Consider the following 21311-nt stretch of genomic DNA (forward strand, 5'->3'; position numbering starts at 1 on the left):
ACGTTTCGGCTCCCGGATGCCACAAACCCGGAAGTGACTGTTCTGGTTTGCAAACCCTTTTTGGAAGCCGAACGTCCGGCGCGGCTTCCGATGGGCTGCAGGAGCTTCCTGCAGCCCATCGGAAGCTGCGCTTTGGTTTGTGAACGTTTTGGAAGTTGAATGGATTTTCAGAACAGATTTTGTTTGACTTCCAAGGTACGACTGTACAGTGGTACCTCGACTTACGAATGACTCGGCAACCGAATTTTTTTACTTACGAATGGAGGTAATGGCCGCACGCTTATGAATGTCTCGACATCCGAAAAAAAAACCGTGGTGGTTTTAGATTTTCCGACTTATGAATTTTTAGATAGGGTTGCTTCGACTTACGAATTTTTCCGTTTCCAATGCATTCCTATGGGAAATCGAGTTTCCAATGGCGTTTTTCGACTAACAAATTTTCCGACTTATGAAGGTGCCTTCAGAACAGATTAAATTCGTAAGTCGAGGCACCAATGTACATGGATGGGTTTGGTTCCATTAGCACAAGGAGTTCAGCTTGTGCGACAGAAATTTCCCTTTGCCCTGGAGGGTTGGGGGAAACCCCAGAACACATTTAGGGTTCGTGTGGTGACGGTGATTGAGTTCCTTTGAGCCAACAGAGTGGCCCCCTGCTATGGGGGCTTCCCCTTGGAGGTCTCTGGTTGGGTAAAAGTTCAAGGTCAAGGACCCCTGGATGGTCAAGTCCAGTCCAAGGCGACTCTGGGGTTGCATGTTTATCTTGCTTTCAGGCCGAGGGAGCCGGTGTTTGTCCACAGACAGCTTTCCGGGTCATGTGGCCAGCAGGGCTAAACCGCTTCTGGCGCATGATGGAAACCAGAGCGCACAGAAATGCTGTTTACTTTCCCGCCAGGACGGGACCTATTTATTCACTTGCACTGGTGTGCTTTTGAACTGCTAGGTTGGCAGGAGCTGGGACAGAGCAATGGGAGCTCACCCCATCACGGGGATTTGAACCGCCAACCTTCGGATCGTCGAGCCCAAGAGGCTCAGCGGCTTAGACCCCAGCGCCATCCTGTTTGGGCAGGATGCTGGGCTTCGATGGGGACCCTATTCCTTGCCAGAAACAAGGCTGCTCATGGACCTAGGAAGCAAGCCTTTCTGCTCCCTGCGCCCGGACGCTTCCCACGCCCAGGGGAGTCACTTGCCTGTTTGTGAGAAAGCCTTTGGCTGGGGGGCTTGTAATACTGCCGGGCGCAGGACGCTTCTCTGCTGTTCCTTCGGTTTCTGGCTGGGGACCCCTAAGGGGGGGGGGACGAGAACAGAAGAAATGATTCTTTGGGGCCTTCCACAGAGATGGAGGAGGGGATCCCCTCCCCAGCTTGGTCCAAAACTCACCAGCAACCCCTAACCTGGACGCCCTCCTAATGTTTTGGACGGCAACTTCCTATTAGCTCCCAGGCAGCGCAAAGTGCATCTTGCATTATTATTATTATTATATACACCGTATTCTCCCATCTATAAGACGCCCCCAAATTTTGGACATTATTTTTAGGGGGGAAACCCAGTCTTATACATGGAAAAATACGGTATAATTTTTATTAATTTTTTTGTTTTACACTTTCAAGTATTTGTTTAAACCACCTTAAAATGCCAATGCCTTCCCTTCTTCTCTTTGCATGGTTCATTTTGCATATCACAAATCCCTGCATTACTTAAACTAAACCATTTAATATTCCATTATTGCATCCATCAAAACTTATTTACACTGTTGAATTTATCTTAATGCTGCCAACGTTTTCAAGTGTACATAATCCCCCCCCAATATATCCAATAAACATTTTCCAATCTCCTCTATACACCTCTGTTCTTATTGTTCTCTTATTGTATATGTTAAATCTGCAAGCTGCGTATATTCCATCAGCTTAAGTTGCCACTCTTCTTTGGTCGGGACCTCGCTCGCTTTCCATTTTTTGGGCTAACGAAACACAGGCCGCAGCAGCAGCGGCAGACAGGAATAGCCTTTTTCGGCACCTGGGATTTTCTGTCTGAATTATCCCCAACAAAAAGGACTCTGGTTTTTCTTTTTCTTTTTCTGGAAAGGTGCTTTTAAACACCCCCCCCCCAATTCATGTCCCAATGCTCTTTTACAAGTCCATCTTGCATTACTAACCCCCAGACAGCTTTGGAACTCCCTCCCAGAGGAACCAGACTGGCTCCCTCGCTGCGAAGAAGATCTTGTTCCAGGACTGCTTTTAGGGGGAAAGCCGGTGCCGTACTGTCTTTATTGTATTTTAATTGGTGTGTTTTTACCGATTTTATATACGTATGTAGTTTTAATGCTATAAATGCTTAATGCCATGAACGGCCCTGTGATCTTCAGATAGGAGGGTGGTATGCAAATTTGATAAAATAAATAAATAAATAGAAATGAAATAATTGCATTTTGATTGTTCTCAGTGGTTGTTTTTATACGTCAGCTGCCTTGAGTCCTGTCAGAGCAGGAGACAGGGCATAAAGAATATTAATAATAATAGCCATAATCGGCCTGGTATACCTGAAGGAGCGTCTCCACCCCGGACACCGGGGTCCTCCTCCCGAGGGCCTTCTGGCAGTTCCCTCCCTGTGAGAGGTGAGGTTACAGGGAACCAAGCAGAGGGCCTTCTCGGTGGTGGCGCCCGCCCTGTGGAACGCCTTCCCGTCAAGGAAATAAACAACTATCTGACTTTTAGAAGACATCTGAAGGCAGCCCTCTTTAGGGAAGTTTTTTAATGTTTGATGTTTTATCGTGTTTTTAATATTCTATTGGGAACCAGATGGGTGGGGTATAAATAATAAATTATAATTATAATTATTATCATCATCATTATTACAATGGCAGTTGGAGAGCTCGCCAGGGTTGACCTCTGGGGAGCAGCCGCTTTCACTCAGCCTAGCCTACCCCACAGGGCTATTGTGAGAACATGGGGTGGGGGACTGCGGACCCCACCTCAAGCTCCTTGGGGGAAAGGTTGAATATTAACACAATCATACTAGTGCCCTCGGGTAAAAAGAGTTGTTCCTTACCTGCGCTGGGCGCCTGGCCATGGATGAGAGTGGGAGGCTTCAACCGGAATCCAGTGCTTTTTTCCTCTAGAATGCAAAATGAAAAACATTGCCCTCTCTCCCCACTTCCAAAACTGGGAGGGGGACAGGGAGGCAGGGGCGATGGTTTTAAGCTGTTTTTAAGTCATTTTAATCAATGTTTTATATTTGTTGTGAGCCGCCCTGAGCCCGGTCTCTGGACTGGGGAGGGCGGGGTATAAATAAAAAATTATTATTATTACTATTATTATTATTATTATTTATCACCTGGTTCAGAGTCGGAGTTCCCCGCCGAAGGCTCGCATAAACTTGATGGCATGAAGACATTGTTCTTTGTCACTGGAGGAGAGAGGGTGATAGAGGATGCTCAGAGCCTCGGGGAAAAGCGCTCCCCTCCCCATTTTGCTGCCCGCCCCCAGAGAATCAGCATAAGGGGGCAGTCAGTGCGGAAGCTAGGAGAGGGCTGTGTTCAAATCCCCACCCCAACTTCTTTTTAAAAGAGTATGTTTCCTTTCTTCTGTTTTTAAAATGCTTTATTGACTGAAAGCTTTGTAACAGAAATGTACAATAGATGTTATAGGCAAAATGAGAAACAAAAAAGACATAATTATTCATTTTTAAACTAATACTTCCTTTGTACATCTATTTGTGATTAAATTGGACAAGACCTCCAATCTTCCCCTGGGTTCCCAAATTGAATTCCTTAAATACGTGCTTAAACTTTACTTATTTAACTTATAAAATTATCTTATTTACACACCGAAGCTCAATCAAAACCTGCCAACGGATTGATCTTTTGACAATGTTCTTTTACACAGACTCTGTATATATCCCACTCTCTGATAAATTTTCCATCTGTAACGTTCTCTTAGCCTTGCTGATAATCCCAACAGCTCAGCGTACTCTCTCATTTTATTTTGCCAGTCTAATTTGCATGGGATATCCTCTCCCTTCCAGCCTTTTGCGATTACAATTCCGGTTGTGACTGTAAGATACATAAAGACTCTCCGGAACTTTTTGGGGAGGGTTTCACTACCCATAATTCCTAGCAGGAAGGCTTCAGGTTCTTAAGGGAAAGGGCATTTAGAGTACGCTTCCAACTGTCCCCGGAAGGGTTAGAGGACAAAACGCACAGCTTCCTTCTAAGCAATTTCTACGAAATGGGAGTTTGTATTTCCCTGGGTGCTGAGGAAAGACCCCCTGTTGCAGCTAAGAGAGCAACAGCATCAGAGAGGGGGGGAAATGCTTGTGTGTGTGAAATCAATACTGAGTGGTATCCCCAACCAGGACAGTACTAGCTCCCCACAACAAGCATATGTCAAAACAGAAGGCAAGTTTTGCTGGATGAGGCCAACAGCCCACCTGCCCCAAAGTCTTTTCATTTCACACTTCATTTGCGCACACCCTTTCTCCATTGCTAGACGGGGAATGGGCAATTAGATGGCTGTTAATGGCTGCTGATGGCTGCAATTAGTCCTGGGGGGGGGGAGCAAGGCAGCCATCAGCAGCCATTAACAGCCATCTACAGGTTTACCACTCCCATCAGCCCATCACCCATTCCCACCCACCCCCACCACCCTCTGTATATATATAGGGTCTGACACTTCTGTTTCTAGTGTATCTGAAGAAGTGTGCATGCACACGAAAGCTCATACCAAAATATAAACTTAGTTGGTCTTTAAGGTGCTACTGAAGGAATTTTTTTATTTTGCTTCGACTCAGACCAACACGGCTACCTACCTGCTATCTATTCAGAGCAAAAAGCGAAAATTATTGTGAATAATGTGGTATCAGAAGAAATCAGAATTGAAAAAGGTACCAGGCAAGGGTTCCCACTTTCCCCTCCACTTTTTATAACAGTTCTGGAAGTTTTGCTGAATAAAATTAGAAAGGACAATGAGGTTAAAGGGATTGGAGTGGGATCAAAACAATATAAATTAAAAGCCTTTGCGGATGACTTAGTTTTAACATTACAAGATCCAGAGACCAGTGTAATTAAAGCACTGGAGATAATTCAGGAGTTCAGACAGCTTGCAGGATTCAAATTGAATAAGTCGAAAACCAAAGTGTTGAGTAAGAATTTAGCACCAGAAGAAGTAAAAAGGTTGCAAGAGGCCACAGGGTTGACATTTGTTAAATAGGTGAAATACCTGGGAGTAAATATGACTGGAAAAAATATAGATTTGTTCAAAAATAATTATGAGAAATTATGGAATGAAATTTAGAGATTTAGAGAGATTTAGATACATGGTCTAATTTGAAACTATCGTTGATGGGCCGAATATCAGTGATAAAAATGAATGTATTGCTAAAAATGTTATTTTTGTTTCAAGCATTACCTATTGTTGATAAGTTAGGATGTTTTAAAGAATGGCAGAAAGTGAGATGCGAAAGTAAGAGGAGGTTTCTCACTGCCAGATTTAAAGTTATATTTTGAAGCTGCAGCGTTTTGTTGGATGAAAGAATGGTTCCTACTTGATAACACTGATGTATTAGATTTGGAAGGTTATGATAATGCATTTGGATGGCATGCATATCTGTGGTATGACAAGATTAAGGTTCACAAAGGTTTCAAATGTCATATTATAAGAAAAATCATTGTTTAATGTTTGGAATAGATATAAAGATTTGTTAGAAAGAAAAACACCCAGGTGGATATCACCCTTAGAGGCTAAAGTACACAATAAGTTGAATATGGAGACCAGATGGCGTACGTACAAGGAATTATTGGTGGAAGAGAAAGACCAATTTAAGTTAAAAACATATGATCAGTTGAAAAATTATTTGAATGATTGGTTGCAATATTATCAAATAAATGAATTGTATAAGATGGAAAAAAAGTAGGCTTTCAAATCGAAAAATCCAAATTGGAAACGGATTTGCTAGAGTCTAAAACTAAGAATTTTCAAAGATGTATAATTTATTGTTGGGTGGCATACCAAGGATGAACAGACAAAATATGTGATGATTGATTGGGCAAAAGAGTAGGGCATAATATAATGATAGAAGATTGGAAAAGGTTGTGGAAGAAGAATATGAAATTTACCGCATGTAATGCATTGAAAGAAAATATGATGAAGATGATGTATCTTACACCGGTAAAGTTAGCTAAGATTTATCATAAGCAGGATAATAAATGTTGGAAATGTAAGACTGTGGAAGTAACCTTTTACCATATGTGGTGGACATGCCCCCAAGTAAAGAGCTTCTGGGACAAGATTTATAATGAACTGAAGAAAGTGTTGAAAAACATGTTTGTTAAGAAACCAGAAGCTTTTTTACTTGGGATAATTAGAGAGGAACTGCCCAAGAAAGATACAGTACTACGTTTTTTCTGTATGCCACAACAGCAAGATTAGTACTAGCAAAGAATTGGAAATCTAAAGATGTACCAACAGTGGACGACTGGCAGTTGAAGCTGATAGAATTTATGGAACTGACTGGGAGACTCCGGGACCGGGGGAAGAATTGATGGAAGAAGATTGGAAGAAATTTAAAGTTTATTTAGACAAGAATTGTAAGATTAGCAGTTTTTATTAAAAGATTTGGAAGTATAAAGAGGTTGTAGAAGAGTATTAGTTGAGTTATTATCATATATTAAGATTTAGTTAAGTGTTGTTATTGTATTAAGTTTTAAAATTTAACTAGAATAGAATTGTATTTTGAGATAAGTATAAGAGATTTTTAGTATTGATAAGCCATTAAGAGTATTAATAGGTTTAGATAATCATTAAAAAGATTGGAATCAAGATAGGGAAAGTACTAAGGAAGTAATATAATGAAACGTAGTGGGGAAGGAATGGAGGAAGTCAATAAAGATTCACGATAGAAGATTGATTTTTTATTTTTTATTGAGGTGTTTGTATTTTGTTTTGTTGTGTATAATTTGTGTTTTTGTGTTGTATAGATTTTAAAAAGAGAGAGAAAACACACGTCCCCCTCTCCTCTAGAGAAAGGATGAGAGGAACCGCCCAAGTCGCCCCCCTTACCTGACTGCGAAGGCGGGAACTGTGTGAGGGAAGAGGTCCTTTCACGCTTGACGGGGGGGCAGTAGCTCCCATCCTCCCGGTCGGACTCTGTGGGGAAGGAGAAAGAGGGAGAGAGGGTGAAGGGGAAGCCCACTTTGTGCCATCTCAGCCTCAGGGTGGAAAGCCGGCTAGCAGGAGGGACCACCTGGAAACAGATGGGCACTCCTCTGGCGGCCGTGTCTTCCATGCCAGCCCTGCCGTGAGAAAGAGGGGGGGAGCTGCCTCAGGCGGCAGAAGCTGAGGGGCGAGGAGCAGCCTGAGCTGTCACTGCCGTGCAGCCTGCCCTAATCCTGTGATGGTGTCTTCCCACCAGTTTTTGAGCAAGATTCAACAACTAGCCCAACTGGTTTGCTTGTGCCCTGGGAGAGGGTGCCTTCTGGTCCTCAGGCGGCAAAACGTCTTGAGCGGGCCCTAAGAAAGGGGGCGTCTGTGGTCCCCCAAGGGCTGCTGGCCTCTGACCCCCCAGTAGCCTCGGCCGGCCAGCGCGGCTGTCGCTCACAACTCTCCCTCTCCGATCCCTTGCCGCTGCTGTCTGGCCCTCCCCTGGAACCGCCACCTCCCTCTGCCCAACGCGAGAACTGGCCCCATTGACTGCCGGGAGGGTTTTTTACTTGTGGGAGCGAAACCCTTGTGGCGGGAACGGCTGGAGTGAAATAAGCCCATGCACCCTGGCCGGCGACGCAAACATTTCGGCCTTCCGGGCAACCCATCCCGACAGTGTCTCTTTCTGGCACAGCGGGATCATCACCCCGAGAATGGGAATTCGGGGCGCCTCTGGACTGTCTCTAGGCAGCGGACACGAGGTCTCCCTCACCTTCCCCGTCTTCTGGACTTGACCCATCTGCTGACCTCTGTAACAAATATATATACACGCGTGTAAGAGTTAGATTGCATCTCACACTCTCTCTCTCACACACATGCACACAAAATCAACAACAGCGATCTGTGACACACCCAACGATTGCCCCTTCTCCAAATAGGTTGTTTCTCGATTACGGGATTTGGTGTTGCTGGAGGAGGATCTGAAGGAGGAAGTCCTGGTCCACTGCACGCACACACGCACACACACAATTATTGGGAATCCAAGCCTTGGCAAATCGCCCACACTGAAAACAACTCACGTAAGTGAAAAAGATTCAGGGTTAAAGTGCCTAAGACCACTTTGTTGCAGTTTGGTCAAATTTTATTTTACAGTGGTACCTTGGTTCCCGAACGGCTTGGCTCCCAAACAAATCGGCTCCCGAACGCCGCAAATCCGGAAGCAAGTGTTCCGGTTTGCAAACGTTTTACAGAAGCCGAACATCTGACGCGGCTTCCGATTGAGTGCAGAGAGCTCTTGCAGCCAATCGGAAGCCGCACCTTGGTTTCTCAACGGTTCCGGGAGTCGGACGGACGCCCCGTGGAACGGATTAAGTTCGAGAACCAAGGTACCACTTTATATGCAAACACGGCAGCTGAGAAGGTCCCACAGGTCTACGCAAGAGTCTGGATTTATCACACTCCAAGCTTACTTTTAAATCTTTTAAGTGAAAAGGGGGGAAAGGAGCAACCGTTTTAATTCAGGCCGCGGGACCCTTTGTAATGGCAGACGCAGGCATTCTTTCCCTCTTGCAATGCTTTCCTAAGGACTCGGGAAGCCACAGAATTGTTCATTTGGAAAGAATGCTACTCTGTGTCCTCTTAAACTCTCAAATTCTCTGACCCAAAGGATCCTCTGGCCCAACCTCCTGCAACGCAGGAATTGCAGCTGAAAAGCCCATCGCCTTCTTCCACTGCCGAAGAAGACCTCTTACTGCCAGGAAGTTCTTCCTAATGTTTAGCACAGCTGGACAACCGTGAAAACTTTTCTTAAAAAAATGAATTTTCCTGTATTTCTTTTCCTCCCCCCCCCCAAGCTATTTAACGCTATTAAAAACTCAATTAAAAGTAAGTAAAAAATGGCCAAAAACACAGAACAGGAGAGCAAGTTTGGGAGAATTGCATCCAAGGATGGAACAGGAGGAGGAAGGAGGGAATCGGAGGGAAGGAGAACTTTGGGATGCTCAGGCCAATAAATGGGAAATCTGTGTCCCTCCAAAGGCTGCTGCATTTCCAGTTCTCGTTCCCTCCCGTTTGTGGCCAGACCGGCCTCTGGAGCTGCTGGGTGCCCTGAGCCCCAGCGGCGCCTGGGTGGGCCACCCAGGGGGGCACGGGCTGGATGGATTTTAAAACGCTGCCAAGGATTAAGCAACGAGGGTACAGTCTTCCCTTCACTTTCCAAATCTCGATATAGTGGTACCTTGACTTACGAACGACTCGACAACCAAATTTTTCGACTTACAAATGAGGGAAACGGCCGCACGCTTTCAATTTTTTTGACATCTGAATGGAAACCGCGGCGGTTACGAATTCGACTTACGAATTTTTAGATGGGGTTGCTCCAACTTACAAATTTTTCCATTTCCAATGCATTCCTATGGGAAATCACGTTTCCAATGGCGCTTTTCGACTTACGAATTTTTCGACCTGCGAAGGTGCCTTCGGAACGGATTAAATTCATAAGTTCGAGGCACCACTGTACTTCCAAAAACGGCAGGCAGCAAGCGTTCTGCCAACCCCTCGCCCAAAGACACGCTGTTGAGACACATCCCTAGCGCCCCTTCCTCTCCCTCACCACCCCGTCCAAGAAGGGCACTGGCTCAGGGGTGCAGCGCCTGCTTTGCACACAGAAGGCCTTCGGTCTCCAGGTAACCAAAGGCCCCGCCGGCATGTCCAGACCCCCGCCTGGAACCCTAGAACGCCGCTGATGCCAGTTGGCGTGGGCAACGCAGAGCTAGGGTTCAAATCCCCACTCGGTCACGAAGCTTATTGGGTGACCTTGGAGTCAAGTCGCAGCCTCTTCACCTATCTCGCCAGGTTGTTGTAGGGAGTAACTGAGGAGGGGGGAGGTGAACCATGTATTCATTGGAGAAGGTGGGGCATAAAGGCAACAAATGAGCGTTTTTTCTGCTGACCTGCTTAAGAAAGCCGGAGGGCCCAGCCAGAGGGAAGATGCCCGTTGCCAACCTGGCACCCAGAGATCTCCAGTCACAAAACGGGCCTGGCACCAGGGGGATTTTGAACACTGGGCTGGACCACCACTCCTGACTTGCAAACATCCCATGCTCCCCCGCACCCCAAAAGTATGGGTTCACGCATCACTTTGGGCTCTTTGGAACAAAGGGCAGTATAGGAATAAAAATAATACCACCCCTTTTTGTATTTCTATCCCACCCTTGCCTCAGAGCTCATGGGGCATCTGTCAGCTGCTTTAAAGCTCTAAAAACAGGACTGCGTCCTTGGCGCTCTCAAAGGCGACACCCTGTTTTGTTCCCTCCCTTACCAAGCACACCTTTGCCCACCCGCATCCCAGAATTTCCACTTAATGCGCACCCAACCGCCGTCCAGCCCAATCTCGGAACTCCTGTTCCATCCTGAGCTCGACCCTCCCAAGGCTCACACAGCAACCGGCCACCCTCACCCCCAGACACATGACAAAGGAAGCCTGTGCTATTGTCTCCAGGCCAGGCTGGCCATGCTTGTGCTCTCTGGGGGCTCCTGGAGCACCAACTCACAGCAGCCAGCAGGGTCAATGGTCAGGCCCGAGAGTGGATATAAAGTCAGAGGCCAGCATGGAGACGGATCAGGACTCTCGCTGGGACGGCTTCCTGTCTCCTGAACTGTGACAATTTGGCCCCCCTACTGTACAATGAACCACAGGGACTGCACAGCCCACTTTTTTGCCTCTGGCCCTCCGAAAGCTGCACCCCTCGGGCTGTGGAAATTAGGAGAAATTGTGTCCTCTTCTCCCAGCACTGCTGACTTTTGGAGGGAGAAACCAAAGCTCTGGAAACGCATTTGTGCCACTGCAGACAAGTTAAACTGCAAGGCTGGGGTATGCAGAGAAAACATATACTTTGGGGTGGGGTGGGGTGGGGTGAGAAACAGAACTCAAGAGAGTGTTTCCCTGGAAGGCCTTTCCGGCCAGCTTTTCCAAGACTTACCCTCGCCAGTCCGGGCCGAACCGGAAGAATGCGGGAATCGGCCCCTGGGGGGGCGGGAGCCTCAAAGTTGCACCCCCCTGGTGACTTGGGGTGACCTGCAGGCCGGCGAGGAGGCTCTGCTTCTCCCGGGGGGTCCTCGCCTGAGTCCGACACCCCTTTTTGCTCTGCAAGGGACTGGGGAGCAAAGGAGAAGAAGAGCCCTTCAGTGCCAGGCAATGGAAGGAGGGAGAAGGGCACAGGGGGGGGTCCATTGGGAGCCGGGCATCACCACCAGCATCACGGTCCCACAGCGTGAAGGCCTCCACGGCGTCTCCTATGTCTTGGGTGCTGGGTTTGGCTCTCAGGGCAAGCAGGCCTCCTGAGGTCCTGCCGTCTCCCATCAACAACCCCGCGCCCTTGGAAAAGAGAAATGAGACCCCGAGGAATCTTTGGCGCCTTACAGTCCTACCTCGGGTAACAGACGCTTCGGCTTGCGCGTTTTCCGGTTGTGCACCCTGCCGAACCCGGAAGTACCAGAGTGGGTTACTTCTGGGTTTCGGCGCGCGCACATGCACACCATTAAATTACACTTTGCGCATGCACAGCAGCACCAAATTGCAATCCGCACGTGCGCAGACGCGGCGCTGTGGGTTGCAAACGTGCCTCCTGCACCGATCACATTCGCAACCCGAGTGCCCACTGTATTTACGGGCATCGGCACCAGGGTGTTCCGGCTAGTTGTGCTTCCACTACTGACTGTCGCATTTAAGCTGTGGTTTCTGCATGGCAGGGGGTTGGACCGGATGACCCCTGGGGGTCCCCTCAGAGCAGTTTACAAAAAAACAAAAATAAAAAACCAGTACAGTGGTACCTCACTTCTCGAACGTAACCCATTCCCGAAGACTGTTTGACTTCCGAAACGTTTGAAAACTGAGGCTCAAAAGGCTGTCTGCATACTCAGTTGAGAAAATTGAAAAACGCCACAGAAGCCATTCGAAAATGGAAGCATTTACTTCTGGGTTTTAGGCATTCGGGTTCTGAAACATTAATCAACGGAGACGTTTGAGAACAGAGGTACTGCTGTACTAAGAAAGAATAATTGGCAGGAAAGCAAAAAAATCCTTAAACCGCCACTGATCACTTTGCAAGGCTACAGCAACAGACACAGGCCTTTCCAAGCTGCTTTTATGGATCTACGTTGGGATGGTTTTCCCAAGCCTGGTTTGGGATGGTTTTCCCCCCCTGAACTGGCAGGTCTCTTCCTAGGTCCTTCGGAAAGGCAGAGTATGCGGAATTCACACTTTACTATTCTCCTGCTTCTCTCTGGCATGGATAACACACAGGCGCCGGATAGATTCTCACGGCTACTGTACTTCACACACCCAGAGCCAGGCACCTATAAGAAGACCAGACTGTCCCTAACCGCGGGATCACAATCGAACATTTGCAACACAGAAAAAACAGAATCGCACAAGGTGAACTGCAGCAAAGGTTGGTGAATTCAAAACTGAACACCACATTGCCAAGCTATTCAAAGCACAACTTTTTGGTAGGAGTGACTCAAGGGAAGTCAGCCTTAATACCGCCTTAGACCAAAACACACAGACAAAATAATTATACAGTATTAAGACTTAGCCCTATGGGCAGGGTATATTTCTACTCCAATTTGACAGAGAAAACACGTGATTCTCAAGTCCAGCAGAAACCAGTGGATTCTCAGGGCAGCAAAGCCCATTGTGTTCCAACAAACACCAAGGGGCAAAAAACCGAATGGTGAAAAAGGAGTTGCAAAGCCGCTGCAAAGAAATCAGGGCCACCGTCCAAATGATTTTTAATCCACCATTCATATGAGTTTCTCAAGTCGCCGACTTGCCTACAACTAAATCAACACGTGGGTAAAATGAAGAATTGCTCCCAAAACAAGGGGGCTTTAAGATCAGGGCCAAGGCAGCTCCCTCGGCCTGAGGGCTGCCTTCCCTTCCCAGGGGCCATGTTGTGCCAACGGAGGGAATGGGCTAGAGGCAAAATCGGGCAGTGGAGCGACTGGCACAGGCACCTCCAAACTTCGGCCCTCCAGATGTTTTGGACTACAATTCCCATCTTCCCCAACCACTGATCCTGTTAGCTAGGGATCATGGGAGTTGTAGGCCAAAACATCCAGAGGGCCACAGTTTGGGGATGCCTGGACTGGCACAAGCAGCGGTTACCTTTGTACAGTAGGCTAGATTTTACGCACATTTGTGCATGTCCGCCTCCGAGATCCGGACGGCCCAGAGGCACCGTCAGAGTCTAAAGACACACCCCAGCCAGCCCCCCACCGAAAAAACTCCAACATTCAGGGAAGGGTGCAAAGGGTGAGGAGGGGTGTGTGGTTTGGGGAGAGCACCAAAAGCCGCATTCTCCCTCACCCCTGCTTAAGATATAAGGTGCTCTCCGAAGGCAGGCTTGCTCGCCGGCCGCCTTCATTACATCTCTTTGGGCGCCAGGCAAAAACGTCTCTCTATAACTGAGTCTTCGTATTTCTGCGGTCTTCTCACAGTTTTGGCAGGAGAGGGGCTATTGGTTTGCTTTTTGTTCCATTATGTGTTTTGCATTCCCGTTTTGCATTTTTACGTTGTGAACCGCCCTGGGATCTCCGGATGAAGGGCAGTGGGCAAATTTAGCAAGCAAATAAAATAAAAACAAACAAGATAGTACACACACAGGCGTGTTGCAGCAGACGGAAATCGTAGAAGGCGCGACACCCTCCCCTTTTTGCGAGGCGAGGAGCATTAAATTGCGTCAAACTTTTATTTGTTCTACGTAGTAAAAAGAAACCTGCTCTGTTGTCTCCTGGTAGGACCTCCCTCCCTCCCCAACAGCCCCGCCCTCGGTCATAGTGGGACTGAAGTCCCACAAAGTCTGGCGAGCACAGACAACACTGACCCTCTCAAATTTGCAGTCAATTCTTAGACTGATTCAAAGTGGGGTCGTTTTGTTCTTCCCGACTGAACTAACTGATCTAATTGAGTCCTAACTGCAACTCTCTCACCATCAACCTCACTCCCACCAAGAGACCTTTCGGGTCCAGTCAACAGCTCCCAAGCCTGACCTACCTCACAGAGTCCTTGGGAAGAAAACAATGGGAAGGGGAAGGAAAAACAGGTATGCCACATTGAGCTCCTTGGACTAAAGGTGGGATACAAATCAAGTGGATAAATAAGGGAGCCATGCCCAGTGTTTTCACAGTGTCTACTCTGAGTAGGACTAACATGGGATGCACACACCCCCTCCCCACACACACTGTCATATGATTGTCTGGTTATGAGCTGCCCTGTAGGATGTCAACGTGAAGACATTAGCATGGAAAGACTTGCAAACCTTTCCTTTTCTGCACAGAAACCTTGCTGCCCTTCCCAAAGCAGGGCTGTTCCTTGGAGGCTTCCTGGAGATTTCTGAATGTGGGTGCAAGGGCCCTTTAGTCCTCCGGAGGCTGAGGAACTACAACTACCAGCAGCTAGCCCTGTCACTGTCCAGGGATTATGGCAGTAGTCATTCAACAGCAAGTGGAGAGCCAAAGGTTCCCCAAACCCGGCTTCACAAGAAGGGGTGCCTGCCTGCCCACCCTCCAAGTCCATCCCCAGCACATCCCTCTCAGCCCTTAGTCTCGCCTTCCCAGCAAGAGCTGACCACTTGCTGGGCAGCACTTGGAAGCCCCCTCTCCAAGCCCCGGTTCCTTACCTTTTGTGCTTTATCCTTCTGAAACACAAAGACGGGAGGGGCGATGGCTGGCTTTTCTGCAGAGAGACAAAAAGTGGAAAGGAACTCAAGTTAGCTCAGAATGCACAGCCTGCTGCCGTCTTCACAAACAAGGATCTTCGAAACTCAGTGGCAGCACCGCTGTCTTTCCCACTGAACGGGTAGCCACTGAGTGAGGGGGCGGGGAAAACATCCCCTTGCAAAAAAAAATATGTACACGACTACAGAGCAACAGCTAAGGGGCAGATGACACCAAATTGGGAGGGATGGCTAATACACCAGAGGACAGGATCACACTTCAAAATGACCTGAACAGATTAGACAACTGGGCCAAAGCAAACAAGATGAATTTTAACAAGGAGAAATGTAAAGTACTACACTTGGGCAGAAAAAATGAAAGGCACAAATACAGGATGGGAGACACCTGGCTTGAGAGCAGTACATGTGAAAAGGATCTAGGAGTCTTGGTAGACCACAAACTTGACATGAGTCAACAGTGTGATGCAGCAGCTAAAAAAGCCAATGCAATTCTGGGCTGCATCAATAGCAGTATAGCATCTAGATCAAGGGAAGTAATAGTACCACTGTATTCCGCTCTGGTCAGACCTCACCTGGAGTACTGTGTCCAGTTCTGGGCACCACAGTTCAAGGATACTGACAAGCTGGAACGTGTCCAGAGGAGGGCAACCAAAATGGTCAAAGGCCTGGAAACGATGCCTTTGTTTAGGGAGCTAGGTATGTTTAGCCTGGAGAAGAGAAGGTTAAGGGGTGATATGATAGCCATGTTCAAATATATAAAAAGATGTCATATAGAAGAGGGTGAAAGGTTGTTTTCTGCTGCTCTAGAGAAGCGGACACAGAACAATGGATTCAAGCTACTAGAAAGAAGATTCCACCTAAACATTAGGAAGAACTTCCTGACAGTAAGAGCTGTTCGACAGTAGAACTTGTTGCCAAGGAGTGTGGTGGAGTCTCCTTCTTTGGAGGTCTTTAAGCACAGGCTGGACAGCCATCTGTCAGGAATGCTTTGATGGTGTTTCCTGCTTGGCAGGGGGTTGGACTGGATGGCCCTTGTGGTCTCTTCCAACTCTATGATTCTATATTCTACCTGATTGGCAGCTTCCTATCTTCCTTATTCAGAGCAATGAGGACTAGAACCTTAATCAATTTTACAGGAAAGGGCCGCAGCTTAATGATAGAGCACCTCTTCTGCATGCAAAGGCCCCAGGATCAATGCCTAGTGACGTCTCTAGGTAGGGCTGGGAATGTTCCCCGGAGAGCTGCTGCCAGTCCGAGTAGACAATACCTGCCAGTATCAGGCAGCTCCCCGCACCTGCATGATTTACCCCCCAAAAACCCAAACCCATAAAACATGAAACAATAAAATATAGGCACACTAAGTGTTAATCCACAACCACCAAGAAAAATATCCAACCCAAAACATCACCAAAACAAGCCACCCTTCTTGGGAGAAGAAAGACATCTTTGACTGGCACCTGAAATCTGACAACATGGGCACCAGGCATGTGGCCTCGGGAAGAGCATTACGCAGCCGGGGAGCCACCACTGAGAAGGCTGGTTCTCTTGCTTCCTCCCAGAGGAAGAGGAAGAGGCAGTCCCAAGCAGTGCAAGGCTTTATAGGTCAAAACCTTCTTAACTGAACTTGGAAACCCATCGGGAGACAGAGCAGTCAAGCCAGAATTCGACTTATATATGCCCAGGAGACCCGGCCACCAAATTCCACACCAGCTTTTAAATATATTCCAAAGCATAAACCGCCATGTTTCTGGGCAGACAGGTGATATCTTGCTCTGTCTAGTGATAGTCTTCTGAGCTCCTTGGGCAGCAGCTACAGAATATGTTCACGGCCTTAAGACTGCACCTGTCCAGAATGTCTCCTCGCCAAGCTTGGCTAGAATGAAGCAGAACCTGCTGTCAAGGAAGCTACCGAAAACAAAACAAAACAAAATACCAGTCTCTCCAGCTGCAAGAAGGTCGTCAAAAAGGGGGAAATAATTCACTGTGAATCTAAAAATAAATACAAAAAATCCTTCCAGCAGCACCTTAGAGACCAACTAAGTTTGTCATAGGTATGAGCTTTCGTGTGCATGCACACTTCTTCAGATACACTGAAACAGAAGTCACCAGACCCGTATGTATAGTCAGAAGGTGGGGAGGGGTATTACTCAGAAGGGTGGTGGGAATGGGTGATTGGCTGATAGGAGTGGTAAACCTGTGGACGACTGTTAACGACTGCAATAGGTCTTGCAGGAAAAAGCAAGGGGTGAGATGGCTTAAGAAAGCTTTATCATGTATAATGAGATAAGAATCCAATGTCCTTATTCAAACCAGGCCTCTCCATGGTTTTAAGCTTGGTAATGAGTTGCAATTCAGCAACTTCTCTTTCCAGTTTGTTTCTGAAATATTCTGTAATAAGACAGCTACTTTGAGATCTTGTATAGAATGTCCTGGGAGATTGAAGTGTTCTCCTCCTGCTTTCTCTGTCTTGTGATTCCTGATGTCAGATTTATGTCCACTTATCCTTTGGCGTAGGGTTTGGCCTGTTTGTCCAATATAGAGAGCTGAAGGGCACTGTTTGCATTTGTTGGCATACGCAATGTTAGAAGATGAGCAATTAAATGGTCCTGAGATGGTATGTTGGATGTTGTTGGGGCCAGGAATGGTGTTATCCGGCTGCTAGATCCAGGGTCTGGTTCTCAAAGTGGTCAGCCACGGTAGCAGCCCAGATCCTGAACGCAACAGGCTGCAACTCTCCCCACTAGCAGCCATCAATAACTTTATCCTCCAAGCATTTGTCTAATCTTAAAGTTTAGATAGCTTTTAAAAAAAGGATAGGGTTAACTGCTCACGCCAACGTTCTGGATCAAAGCCAAAGGCTAGCCATGTGCTACAGGCAACGAGGATCTAAAAAGTGTGGTTAGAGAAAGGGAGAAAGATCTAACTCTAAAAAGACCTTCTGACTGAAAGGAGAAGGGAGACAAAGGAAAGTTTATCAGCAGCTCCCATTTGTGGCGCCCCGAGGGAATAATTCACATCATCCATATTACAACCATCGCATGTGGGTGCTGCGCCAGGCAGAGCTCACCGAAGAGCAGCTGTGAAATGTGAGCATCACAGAACCACTGTGGAGTTGGAAGAGTGTTGGCACTTTGCACATGCTTACGGAGTGGTATATTCACCTGCCTCAGGCTAGGCTGTAGTGCCCAGAGATTACTGCAATCTCTGTCTCTAGGAAATTACCCAAAGTCTCTCTTAACGCAGGAAGAGGCGATATCTCAAGTCACTGCTCAACCCAGCTCAGCACTGACTGGCAGCTGTACCTGCAGATGTTGCCGGGGACAGAACCCTGGATGTTCTGCATGCAAGGCAGGTGTCCTACGGCTGAGCTATTTCTGAAAATGGGAAAAGACCAAGAAAGGCGCTCTTTGAAGCCTGTCTTTCTTTCTTTTTAAATCACCACTTCTTTGCGTTAGTTGGGGCTGGTGGGAGCTGCACTCCAGAACATCTGGAGAACCCCAAGTTGGTAAAGGGAGATTTTTTTCGGGGGGGGGGGCTGTTCTTAACGTGTTAGCATCTTTGTTGCTTACCTTTGGTTTTAATATTGTTAGGTTTTTAATAATGTTATGACAAGGTGATTTTGAGGAAACCATCCTCCCTTTTTTATTATTCCAGGGCAGGCTACAGAAAGAAAGGAAGGGGCTCCTTCAGGCCAGGCACTCCACCTATGGCCAGGGGCACTGTCTCCTCTTGCAATTTATTCTGGGGCAGCCAAAGGAAGTTAGTGTCAGAAAGAGCTCACCTCCTCCCCAAAGCAAGATTGTCCTATTCAATCTCGATTCCAGGGGATCCTCTTTTTTTTTTTAAAAAAAAAAAGCATGGTTCAACCACCTAGCAATAATAATAATAATAATAATAATAATTCACACCCTGTCCACCTGGTTGGGTTTCTCCAGCCACTCTGAGCAGCTTGCAGCACATATAAAAACATAATAAAACGTCAAGGCATTAAAAACTTCCTGATACAGGGCTGCCTTCATATGTCTTCTAAAAGTTGTGTATTGATTGGGGAGGTGTGGCTTCCAAGGGCTAAACTCTGCCTAGGAGGTGGTGCTGTTCGCCTTCACCATGCTCAGAGGCACCCTTAGCCAATTATTGCAGCGTCTGCAACAGGCGAGAATAAAATTGCGTAGGACTGAGCGGTATAGAAATTTAATAATAATAATAATAATAATAATAATAATAATAATAATAATATTCCCTTGCTGTTCATTTCCACGAGAAAACAGAGGGCGGGCTCCTTCTCCTCCAAACACGCCCAGGCACTCAGCCCATGCTCAGAGGTCCCGCCGCCTCTCATCCTAAGCGGGACTCCACTTGCTGGCGCCACTCCACCCATGCTCAAAGGCACGGCTCCCCTTCGCTTGGAGGGACTCGGCTTCTGCAGCCCTCCCCCCCCCGCCGTTGAACCCTTTGCCCGCCTCCCCTGAGGCAAGCACTCTGCCTATGCTCAGAGGCACTGCTGCCTCTCCACATCCATCATTCCTTTAATTCACGAGGAAACGGGGGGCCGGGCCAGAGGTGGGGACACGCCAGGTTCCTCCTCGGCCTCCGCCTCCTCCAAAGAAGCCAAGGCGCTCTGCCCATGCTCAGAGGTCCGCCCGGGGACTCCGCCTATGCTCAGAGGCACGGCTGCGTTCCGAGGGGCTCGGCGCCTGCAGCCCTCCCTTCGCCGTTCCATCCTTCCCCTCGCGCCAGCCCTCTGCCCATGCTCAGAGGAGCCCTCGCCCCGCCTCAGAGGCCGCTCCCTTTGTCCGGCCTGGCCGCGCCCTGCCTGGGTCGGGTCTGGCCGGGGTGGGCGGCGCCTCCTTCGGGGCCTGGCGGGCGGCGCCTCCCTCCGCGCCTCCTCCCGCCGCCGCCTGCCCGGGTCCCCCGCCGCCCCTCGCCCTCCACCGCCTGCCCTCCTCCCCCCCCCCGGCCGCCTACCTTCGTTAGCCAGGTCCGCCATTTTACTTCCTCAGCCACTCCCCACAATGCACCGCGCCGACCACGGGCAAAAGAGCCGCTCTGCCCGGTCTGAGGAGGCGCGGGGGCGCATGCGCGGAGGGGCGTGGCGTGTGGAGAGAAAGGCGACCGGGCGGGAGGGGGAGTTGCCGTGGGAACGGCAGCCTCTTCAGAGGCGCATGCGCATGCGCGGTCTCCTGGCTCCCCGTCCGCCACAGTCCTGTCTCCCGCCAAAGCGCATGCGCAGAATGGCGTGTTGAGAGAAAGGCGAGGGGGAAATAACCGTGGCAACGGCCCGCCTCCTCAAAAGCGTATGCGCGGACTGCCCCCCCCGCCACAGTCCGGTGTCTCGCCAAAGCGCATGCGCAAAAGGGCGTGAGAGAATCACCGTAGCAACGCCCCGCCTCCTTATGCGCATGCGCGTCACGCTTCCCAAACCCTTTCGGACCGCGACTCCCATTGGCAGAGAGTCTCGCGGGGATAAGATTTTTTAAAGGGCTTCTGCGCATGCGCAATGCTCGCCGGGCTTCGCTCGTCCGGCGTTCTGCCCCGAACAACTTCGGGTGATGGGCGCATTCGCAGAAAGGCGTCATAGAGGCGACGCCCCCTAACGACCAAAAGGCGGAACTGTCGCTTGGGTCTTACCGGTACTTTAAATACAGCGCCAGAGCAGGTTACAGTAATGTACTGTATTACGGTACGTAGTTTTTAAGTGATAGGATTAATTATGATCCCAATTAATATTCATCATCAGTGGCAATATTGAACGTTTAATATCTATTATATATAGTTATAGCATTCTTATTTTTATTAGTATTAAATAGAATACTAACTACAGGTAGGTAGCCGTGTTGGTCTGAGTCGAAGCAAAATAAAAAAATTCCTTCAGTAGCACCTTAAAGACCAACTAAGTTTTTATTTTGGTATGAGCTTTCGTGTGCATGCACACTTTGTCAGATACACTGAAACAGAATCCACCAGACCCTTGCTTTTTTCCCCCAGGACCAATTGCAGTCATCAACAGTCGTTAACAGCCATCTACAGGTTTACCACTCCCATCAGACCATCACCCATTCAAATCACCCCCACCCTCTGAATATACATAAGGGTCTGGTGGATTCTGTTTCAGTGTATCTGAAGAAGTGTGCATGCACACGAAAGCTCATACCAAAATAAAAACTTAGTTGGTCTTTAAGGTGCTACTGAAGGATTTTTTTTATTTTGCTATAGAATACTAATATTGTTGTTGTTATTTAGTCGTTCAGTCGTGTCCGACTCTTTGTGACCCCATGGACCAGAGCACGCCAGGCACTCCTGTCTTCCACTGACTCCCGCAGTTTGGTCAAACACATGTTCGTAGCTTCGAGAACACTGTCCAACCATCTCATCCTCTGTCGTCCCCTTCTCCTAGTGCCCTCCATCTTTCCCAACATCAGGGTCTTTTCCAAGGATTCTTCTC

At 48.1% G+C, this 21311-nt stretch overlaps 1 protein-coding gene across 7 annotated transcripts in view; it reads right to left on the minus strand.

Moving 5' to 3' along the window:
- RANBP3 (RAN binding protein 3) overlaps positions 1–19880 on the minus strand; it is a 33116-nt gene extending 13236 nt beyond the window's left edge. For 2 of the 7 annotated variants that reach the window (XM_035116997.3, XM_035116996.3), the window contains exons 1-8: positions 19835–19880; positions 14813–14868; positions 11114–11287; positions 7906–7942; positions 7053–7139; positions 3331–3402; positions 3046–3111; positions 1188–1280 (exon numbers count right to left, since the gene is read on the minus strand). In XM_035116997.3, coding sequence (XP_034972888.1) covers positions 1188–1280; positions 3046–3111; positions 3331–3402; positions 7053–7139; positions 7906–7942; positions 11114–11287; positions 14813–14868; positions 19835–19856 — 607 coding nt within the window. In that variant the 5' untranslated portion in view covers positions 19857–19880. Of the gene's footprint in view, positions 1–1187; positions 1281–3045; positions 3112–3330; positions 3403–7052; positions 7140–7758; positions 7943–11113; positions 11288–14812; positions 14869–19834 lie in introns of all 7 variants that reach the window. The other 5 variants (XM_088671274.1, XM_035116998.3, XM_088671277.1 and 2 more) reach the window with 3 other exon arrangements.
- Between the last annotated feature and the right edge of the window lie 1431 nt (positions 19881–21311).

The sequence above is a fragment of the Zootoca vivipara genome, chromosome 6 (genome assembly GCF_965207765.1).
Source record: "Zootoca vivipara chromosome 6, rZooViv2.hap1.1, whole genome shotgun sequence".
Taxonomy (NCBI): Eukaryota; Metazoa; Chordata; class Lepidosauria; order Squamata; family Lacertidae; genus Zootoca; species Zootoca vivipara.